The sequence below is a fragment of the Podarcis tiliguerta genome (genome assembly GCF_965153285.1).
Source record: "Podarcis tiliguerta genome assembly, chromosome: 10".
Classification (NCBI taxonomy): domain Eukaryota; kingdom Metazoa; phylum Chordata; class Lepidosauria; order Squamata; family Lacertidae; genus Podarcis; species Podarcis tiliguerta.
The window spans coordinates 60963853-60973447 of NC_139543.1; the positions used below are offsets into that span (position 1 = coordinate 60963853).

General features: G+C 42.3%; 1 protein-coding gene across 2 annotated transcripts in view; it reads right to left on the reverse strand.

Annotated features, from left to right (window-relative positions):
- Positions 1-9595, reverse strand: part of RECQL (RecQ like helicase) — a 64182-nt gene that overhangs the window by 5575 nt on the left and 49012 nt on the right. The window contains exons 1-7 of one of the 2 annotated variants that reach the window (XM_083402048.1): positions 9396-9468; positions 5266-5351; positions 4604-4798; positions 3591-3770; positions 3081-3187; positions 1167-1365; positions 585-751 (exon numbers count right to left, since the gene is read on the reverse strand). In XM_083402048.1, the coding sequence (XP_083258174.1) occupies positions 585-751; positions 1167-1365; positions 3081-3187; positions 3591-3770; positions 4604-4798; positions 5266-5284 (867 nt within the window). In that variant the 5' untranslated portion in view covers positions 5285-5351; positions 9396-9468. Of the gene's footprint in view, positions 1-584; positions 752-1166; positions 1366-3080; positions 3188-3590; positions 3771-4603; positions 4799-5265; positions 5353-9395; positions 9469-9595 lie in introns of those variants that run through there. The other variant, XM_083402049.1, reaches the window with a different exon arrangement.

Consider the following 9595-nt stretch of genomic DNA (forward strand, 5'->3'; position numbering starts at 1 on the left):
CAGCCACATCTCCCCACCAATGGTCTACAGTGCATCACGCCCCAAACCCCTTGTTTTCTTTTTTAAAGAAGGTCTCAACTCGGAAGTCCAAGTTCTTAGCTCATCTGGTCTTGGAAGCAAAGAAGTGATCTGGGCAAATCTGCATATTTCCATATTATACTCAGACTATGCGGGTATGACTGAGTTATTTTGCTACAATGCACCCAGATCCATATTTATATACACTTCTGAAAAGCAACACATCATTCCAGACTCTGCCTTTTGATTCCCAACATTACAGTAGTATTTAAGAAATTGAATTGGTAAGTTTTGTAGAAAAGCATGAATGTGCCCAACATGACTTACAACAAAAGCAAGCAACTGTAACAATGAAAGTTTATAAATAAGATAGTCTAGTGCGAAATTGTCCAGAATTCATGACTCCCTCCAGTACAAGAATGGTGGAGTTACAACTCAAACTTTCTATGAATGTGATGAAACTAGCTTAAATTCTACACAGCCATGTTTGGTTTCTTAGCGAGCTTCTCAAATATTTCTAGAAAAGGCTATCTTCCCAAAGGCAAGAACACACTCAACAGGGATACCTCATAATATAGGTTGGGCCGATTAAATGATGCCGTGAAAGTGATGCACTTCTGAACGCAAAGAATTTTCTGAGCATCATGCAGAACGTGGCTTGTTGCCGTCGCTGTCAACCCAATCAATGGAGCATTAGGAAACTGCCGCTTTAAGATACCAAGCAGCTTGTAATCTGAACAGAAGTGGAAGACAAAAAAGCAGGAATATTTTAAAGATTATATAAATAAAACCCCTAATATTGGCTGCCACTATAATCGGTCTAGCTCTGCTTAAGCTACTTGTAAGTGACAAAATAATTTTGCAGTTATGAACTAGGCAAATCTCAACACTGCAGAAATCGATCACCCTTTAAAAAAAAAACACAACACTTTTTAAAAGCAGTCCCCCCCCCCAATATTTCCATGTGGCAGGATACTGCAGCAGTGTGACAGATGTGGTCCAGGGAGGGAGAAAGAACCTTGGCCACATGGAACTGATAAATGCAACTAAAAAAATGAAGTGAGAAGAGCAATGAGGCTTAATAGTTTCTAGTGGAGAAGAGTCAAAGCTCTTCCTGGTAAGATGAAATTCCTTCTAGACAGACATACCAGGCCTGAAGTCGTGTCCCCACTGGCTGCAGCAGTGAACCTCATCCACTGCAATGCGCGTAAGCCTTCCTGCTTGGTAAGCTTTTTCCAGCTTTGACATAAACATCTTGCTTTTCGCAATCTTCTCTGGGGTCACGTAAATGAGTTTCAGCTGCGAACTGCGGGACAGCATTTCAGCATGAACCCACTTCACGTGTTCCTATTTGGGAAGAAAAAAAGGGTGTTTGGCACACATACCAGGGACATCAAAATGGCAACGCAGCGTAACAACCAACAACCGCTTCTCTAATCTCCCAGGCCTTTGCCTAATTATAAAAATCTGTGGCCATTTAAACTGCGGGGTGTTGTTTTTGTTTGTTACTATATTACATATTTTTGTGTTTTTATATTGTAAACTGCCCTGTTAGCCTCGGATGAAAGGCGGTATAGAAATTATTATTATTTCATCACAAAACTTTAGGGGCACCTAACAACTCTGCTATTTATGGGTCAAATCAGCCTGAGTCGGAAGGAGGAGGGCTGCTTTACGGAATTGTGCCAGGAGAAGCAAGAACAAGATGGCAACATATGCCAGTATTAAAGAAGCTGAGTGACAGCCATGGCAAATCCTCATTCCATTTAAACAAGACCTTAAGAAAAGTCAAAACAACAGTTTCCTTTCTTAAGTACCCCCTGCAAAGTGATAAGATAACTTCTCTTGCCAACTCAAAGACTTGTATCAGTCCTGCACTTTGTTTGCACCAAGGAAGAACAGACAATGTGAATTGCACAGAGATACGCTGCTTATTTGGTTTTAAAGCTTACTGGTGTATTTTATGGTGTGTTTTTATTGTTGCAACCCACGCAGAGATCACTTGGCAACGAAGGGTAGGATACAAATTCTACAAATATGTAAATCTAGAATCCCATCTCAGCAGACAACCTCTGCTAAGGGCAGGAAAACCTTTCATAAACACTCAGAGCAAGTAACCTAGCTTTAAGTAAAGTTCACTGCCTTACAGTCATCAAGAAAGCTCCTGACTTGTTCATAGTATGAAGGTGAAAACTGTATGTTCCCAAGCTATGATCAATTTCATCAGCTGAGGAACATGTGGAATGCTTGTCTATGAATTTTCAGAAAATGTAATGCAAACAACTTCCGGTTCTGCCTTATCAAAACCCACAAAACTGGGTATACATGCATCATGCGTCTATCTAAGCACCAGTCGTTTGTCAAACTGAGGTTCAAAAACCACCTGTGGCCATGGTGCATCAAATGATAAATATAGGGTTTTTATATTTTAAAAAGATTTTTGAACCATGCAACTTAATCAAATACTCCTAGCCTCAAGTTCAATTCTGTCCCCACTGGCTCTCATTCCTGGGCTGACCTGCTCTAATCAGAATGACGCCTTAAAGGAGGTTTATCTAAGATTCATACGTAGTCTAGCTATAGCCAATCCAGATTGTAAAGCTTTAGTGCAGACAGGCAGAATGCCCTTCTCGTCTCAATGAGTTCCTATCACATGGCTCCATATACCTGGGATCCTGGGGGCAGCAAGTCGCATTCTAAGTCAAAAGTTAACCTTTCCAGGACAGCAAATCCCATTCTAGAAATTAAGCACGGAACCCAACCCCACCGAGACTGTGTACAAAAGAACAGGTGAACCTTCAATATCAAAAGAACAAAAGAACAGGTGAACCCCTTCAATATCAACATTCTAGAGAGGGTTTTCATGAATATTCTATTTCGGAGAATTTTTTTGCCCTTTCACATGCAACTTGAACAAGGCATACGAATAAGCAGAAGGGACATCAGTGACTTGTGGCCGCAGCTTTTAATATATGAGGTAAGCATGTCAGCATTTCTCTCAGATGCCAAAGACTGATGCCCATGTTTGGCAGCCATCCACCTTGCTGGGCAGCCAGCCATACCTTGCTGCTTGAAGCGTTTAGTAAAGTTGCAGAAACTTCCAGCTGCTCTAACATCATTAGCTGGTCTTCCATTAGTGAGATCAGAGGGCAAATCACAAGTGTGAAGCCTGAAATGAAAAATAACCCCTCATCTCAAGGCACTGGAAAAGTTCTGTTTCAGCACATGTCAAATAGCAGGATTCTTCACACACACTTCTAATGGCAGATATGTCTAGCTTCAGTCATATTGAGGCCACGATTAGTGCTAAACACGATCTGTTATCTGTTACAAATATACAGCAAAACCACAATTTAGCTTGAAAAGCTAAGCCCTCAGCCTCAAAGGACGTCATTTGCAGGACTAGTCACCTTGGAAAGCAAATAGGACAAGAGAGGTAGGAAAACTGCCTTAACCATGGTTTGCTCTTGCAAATTCACCCCTCCTCCTGTAGCCCTGTATAACCAACGAGTTATGGCCCAAGTTGAACAGCTTTAACTAATATCATTTTGCTTATAAGTACAAGTACATACCGTCAGAACATACTGCTGGCAGCTGGTAACACAGACTCTTTCCCCCTCCAGTAGGCATGACAAGGAAAACATCCCTTCCGCCCATTGTAACATTGATTGTTTCCAATTGCAAAGGCCTAAATTTTCGAAGCTTAAAGTTGTTTTGTAATGCATCTCTGACGTTTGCAGACCATGAAAAATCTGTGAAAATGAAACAGCAGCCGTACATTTAAAAACAACACTGGAGTTCATTCGAACACAGAAAGCATTAAGGGATTCCCTCCCGCTACCAAGGTGTAATAGTAAACATTGTCTTCCAAGTTGACTTTAATCCCCTAAATTGTAAGTGTTGCCTGCATGAGTGTACATGGGTCTGTGGTGAACAACAAATGAACCTATGTCTACTCAGAAGTTAGTCCCACTGAGTTCAATGTGACTTACTCCCAGGTAAGTGTGTGTAGGAATGCAGCCTGAGTTACCCGGGATCTGATTTCTGTCTTCCCCTTGCAATTCAAATGCTCATTTGGGGGTGAATACTAGGAACCCTAAGACCAGCAAGCGAAACCTTTCTTGGGAAGTGGAGGGAAAATACAGGAGACATACATCTACCAGTATGTCAGTGTAACCACCATCCAATATGAAGAGACCTGCTAAAAGCCAAGAGCATGGCTGAGTGGAAGGCTTTCCATTGGCCATTTGTGGGCCAAACTAAATTATGGTAGGTAGGTGTACTGGGAAAGAATTTGCAAACTTAAGTGAAGCAATGGAAGATGAAGTCATGCTATCTGTATAATATTTATTCGGCAGCCGTGCCAACCTTAATGCTTTTATCTCATTTAACAGATGCTCATTTAAAAAATAATAATAATGAAAAACATCTTTACACACACACCCCTTCAAAATAAGCTACAAGAAACGGCCTTGCTGCAAAGTCACATCTCATGCTATTTTAACAGTAAGCAGCAGTAATGTTTTGAACTGTTCGACAACAGTTTTCGTGAAAGCCCAAGGATTTAAAAATAGTAAGTGCTGACCTTCCTTGTTCCAGTCTTCCGCTGCTGGTTCAATATCTTTGCTGCTCCCGCTCTCTGTGTCAGAAAACTGTTTTATCTTCTTCTTTAGCACTGTCTTTTTCTGAATGAGCTCCTGCTGATGTTCAAGAAGTTCTTGTACCTGGATCTCCAGAGCCTGCAGTTCACTGTCAACAGATGCCAATTCCTCTTCCAGCACTAAGGTAGAAAGATTGCCATGCAAACATATGTTTGTTCCCTTGTGCTAGGCCACATTAGCCCACCCTAGGACTCAAAAGGAGTTTAGCAGAGCCTTTTTACTCTTCCTATTAGGAACTCTTATTTAAACCTTACTCTAAATCAGGAGAGGGTATCTTCTTTGGCTGGTGGCCCCTCTCACCCACCCCTTCTTCCTATATGCTGGTTTCCTTTGAAGAGAATAATGCTTCATGGGGCTGAACTCCTGAGCTCTTATGAAACTTCCATGCCCAGCTCTTTATCCCAAACTACCAGGTACCCCAAGCACTGCCTTCGTATTCAAGTAATTTGTTATACAGCCAGAACAACAAGCAAAATGGCCCATGCACACAAGTTTTATCCAGAAAATAAATGGGGGAGGAAATCAGAGGAACAACATAGGTTTGTTGCTAATGGAACAAATAAACTGTAGCCAAAGATCTGGTTACCTGACAGTGTTGTTGTCATCTTCAAAGTTAGAAAGGCACCTCACTTGGTGAAATATTGACCAAAGCAATTTTCTAATAATTTCTTTCTGTAAAGGTAATTTTGAAAGCATATTATTAATTTTATGAAAGCCGGCAGGCAAGCAGAATAGCTTCTATTGCAGAAACTCTGTGTTCATTAGCAGCATATAAATCTCTTTGGGAGCCTTTAAACACTTCCATCTGTACTAGAAAGAGCCAAGCTAAGATCCCACTCCAATATGGAACCACACTCAATATGTCATTATTGTCCACCTCCCATTTCTATGGACTATAGTAACATTTTCTTATGTGGGCATGGGATAGGTTCATGTTCAAATTGCCACTCACCCATTGAGTCTGCAATGCCATGTATGCTAATCTTGGAGTACAGCCCCATTAAACTCAGAGTATCAACATGCATCGGATTATATTGCTCATGATCTAGGGCCAGTCACTCATAATTTAATTTATTACGAGCAAAATTGATATTGCCCTGAGCTCAGGGACAAAATGCCTTCAAGGTGCCTTTTGCAGATTTTTGCTTTCGACTATTTTTGCCCATTTATACTTGGATTTGCTTAGCCCACAGATATAAAATTGTCTTATCTTTATGGAATATATTTTAGCCACTAGAGGGCATCACATATATCCACATAGACACCTGTAGTTAAGCAAGGATTTTTTTAACTAACTTGTTTTATGTACGACTTGTCCTCTTACACAAAAGAACAAGAGTGTCTTGCTACATCTTAGAGACTAATAAATTTGTTATTCAGTACATTATTCATGTTACATTGCTATGTATTTTACTACATCTTCGACTGCATAAAACTTCCTGTTGTACTATTTATTTTATAAGTTATTTATTATTATTTATATAGAGAAACTTATCCCGTAAGACTAATAGAGTTTTGTCAAGAGAACAAGCTGGTCATCACAAACACGCTTTTCCAACAACACAAGAGACGACTCTACACATGGACATCACCAGATGGGGAACATCAAAATCAGATTGATTATATTCTCTGCAGCCAAAGATGGAGAAGCTCTATACAGTCAGCAAAAACAAGACCTGGAGCTGACTGTGGCTCAGATCATCAGCTTCTTATAGCAAAATTCAAGCTTAAACTGAAGAAAGTAGGAAAAACCACTGGGCCGATAAGATACAATCTAAACCAAATCCCTTATGAATACACAGTGGAAGTGAGGAACAGGTTTAAGGATTTAGATTTGCTGGACAGAGTGCCTGAAGAACTATGGATGGAGGCTCGCAACATTATACAGGAGGCAGCAATGAAAACCATCCCAATGAAAAAGAAATGCAAGAAAGCAAAGTGGCTGTCCAACGAGGCCTTACAAATAGCGGGGGAGAGAAGGCAAGCAAAATGCAAGGGAGATAGTGTAAGATACAGGAAATTGAATGCAGATTTCCAAAAAATAGCAAGGAGAGACAAGAAGGCCTTCTTAAATGAGCAATGCAAAGAAATAGAGGAAAACAACAGAATGGGAAGAACCAGAGATCTGTTCAAGAAAATTGGAGATATGAAAGGAACATTTCGTACAAAGATTACCATAATAAAGGACAAAAGTGGTAAGGACCTAACAGAAGCAGAAGACATCAAGAAGAGGTGGCAAGAATACTCTTATTATACCAGAAAGATATGGATGGCTCGTACACCCCAGGTAGTGTGGTTGCTGACCTTGAGCCAGACATCCTGGAGAGTGAAGTCAAATGGGCCTTAGAAAGCACTGCAAATTACAAGGCCAGTGGAAGTGATGGTATTCCAGCTGAACTATTTAAAATTTTAAAAGATGATGCTGTTAAGGTGTTACACTCAATATGCCAGCAAGTTTGGAAAACTCAGCAGTGGCCAGAGGATTGGAGAAAATCAGTCTACATCCCAATCCCAAAGAAGGGCAGTGCCAAAGAATGCTCCAACTACCGCACAATTGCACTCATTTCACACGCTAGCAAGGTTATGCTTAAAATTCTACAAGGTAGGCTCAAGCAGTATGTGGACCGAGAACTCCCAGAAGTGCAAGCTGGATTTAGAAGAGGCAGAGGAACCAGAGACCAAATTGCAAACATGCGCTGGACTATGGAGAAAGCTAGAGAGTTCCAGAAAGACATCTACTTCTGCTTCATTGACTATGCAAAAGCCTTTGACTGTGTCGACCACAGCAAACTATGGCAAGTTCTTAAAGAAATGGGAGTGCCTGATCACCTCATCTGTCTCCTGAGAAATCTCTATGTAGGACAAGAAGCTACAGTTAGAAATATCAACAACCTCAGATATGCAGATGACACAACCTTGATGGCAGAAAGTGAGGAGGAATTAAAGAACCTTTTATTGAGGGTGAAAGAGCAGAGCGCAAAATATGGTCTGAAGCTCAACATCAAAAAAAACGAAGATCATGGCCACTGGTCCCATCACCTCCTGGCAAATAGAAGGGGAAGAAATGGAGGCAGTGAGAGATTTTACTTTCTTGGGCTGCATGATCACCGCAGATGGTGACAGCAGCCATGAAATTAAAAGATGTCTGCTTCTTGGGAGAAAAGCAATGACAAACCTAGACAGCATCTTAAAAAGTAGAGACATCACCTTGCCAACAAAGGTCCGTATAGTAAAAGCTATGGTTTTCCCAGTAGTGATGTATGGAAGTGAAAGCTGGACCATAAAGAAGGCTGATCACCGAAGAATTGATGCTTTTGAATTATGGTGCTGGAGGAGACTCTTGAGAGTCCCATGGACTGCAAGAAGATCAAACCTATCCATTCTGAAGGAAATCAGCCCTGAGTGCTCACTGGAAGGACAGATCCTGAAGCTGAGGCTCCAATACTTTGGCCACCTGATGAGAAGAGAAGACTCCCTGGAAAAGACCCTGATGTTGGGAAAGATGGAGGGCACAAGGAGAAGGGGACGACAGAGGACGAGATGGTTGGATGGTGTTCTCGAAGCTACCAACATGAGTTTGACCAAACTGTGGGAGGCAGTGGAAGACAGAAGTGCCTGGCGTTCTCTGGTCCATGGGGTCACGAAGAGTCGGACATGACTAAACGACTAAACAACAACAACAACATCCCGTAAAAGATTTGTTACTCCTCAGTGTGTTTTGATTTTAAGCTGCCTGGGCAAAAAAGCAGAGTTTGCAGGGACAGGGATGCCACATGATTGACAGGTGACATCAGGCAACTGTCAAGGGGGGCACCACACCCACCAGAGCACGAACATGTTAGGGATGATGGGAGTTGGAGTGCAAAAACATCAGAGGAGGCACAGGATCCCCATCCCTGCTATACGTGAAATACTTTCCTAATAAGAACTCACCACTCATGAAACCAAAAGTCTTTCCAGCACCAGGTTTTCCAACATATCCCCGCAGGCAGTTTTGAATCAATTGTCCTGCTGGATCAGCCTTTGCTAAACTGGTGCCCTCCGAATTCCTGGACTGGGCTGAGTTTCTTTCCACTTTCTTCCCTCTACCCCTCTTTACAATGGGAGGGAACACTTTAGGCCCAGCTAACATCTCCTAAAGCGGCTTGTGTATCACCAGTACACAGAAGCAACCCACGTCCACAGGCTTAACAATAGAAGAGACACGATAATTTGGTATTGTGATAATAATAATTTATTATTTATACCCCGCCCATCTGGCCGAGTTTCCCCAGCCACTCTGGGCGGCTCCCAATCGAGTGTTAAAAACAATACAGCATTAAATTGGTATTGTTATAATGAGGCTATTATTGGAATGTAATTGAAAACTAATAAAAATTACTATTATTATTTTTTAAAAAACAACAACATTAGAAGAGGCACGAGGCACACCGATAGCTCAGTCCGTAGAGCAGGAGACTCTTAATTTCAGGGTCGTGAGTTCAAGTCCCACATTGGGCAAAAATTACCCCCTGGACTAGATGGCCCTCATGGTGCCTTCCAACCCTGCAATTCCATGGAAAGCGAAAGGGGATGGAAAGGGAAGAGAAACAAAACACCAGGCTAGAAACATAGGAAGCTGCCTTCCACTGGCAGAGCAGGTGCTCCGCCCTCCCCTCAGACCACTCCACCCATAAGGACAAGCCCCTTCCCAGCGACTCCCGCCACCCTACCTACCTAGGAGACGAACATCCCGTGCTCCTCCCTCTCTCCTTCTCCTCAAGACACTGAATGCTCTCCTTTCCGGAAGCTCCTGCCGGCTTCCCCCTTCGCCCCTCCCACTACCTCCTTTCTCGAACGCCCACTTCCGACGCAGCCAACCCAATCGCCGGCGAGCCGCGCTCTCTCCGGATTGGCCTGAGGCGGCCCCGCTCCGC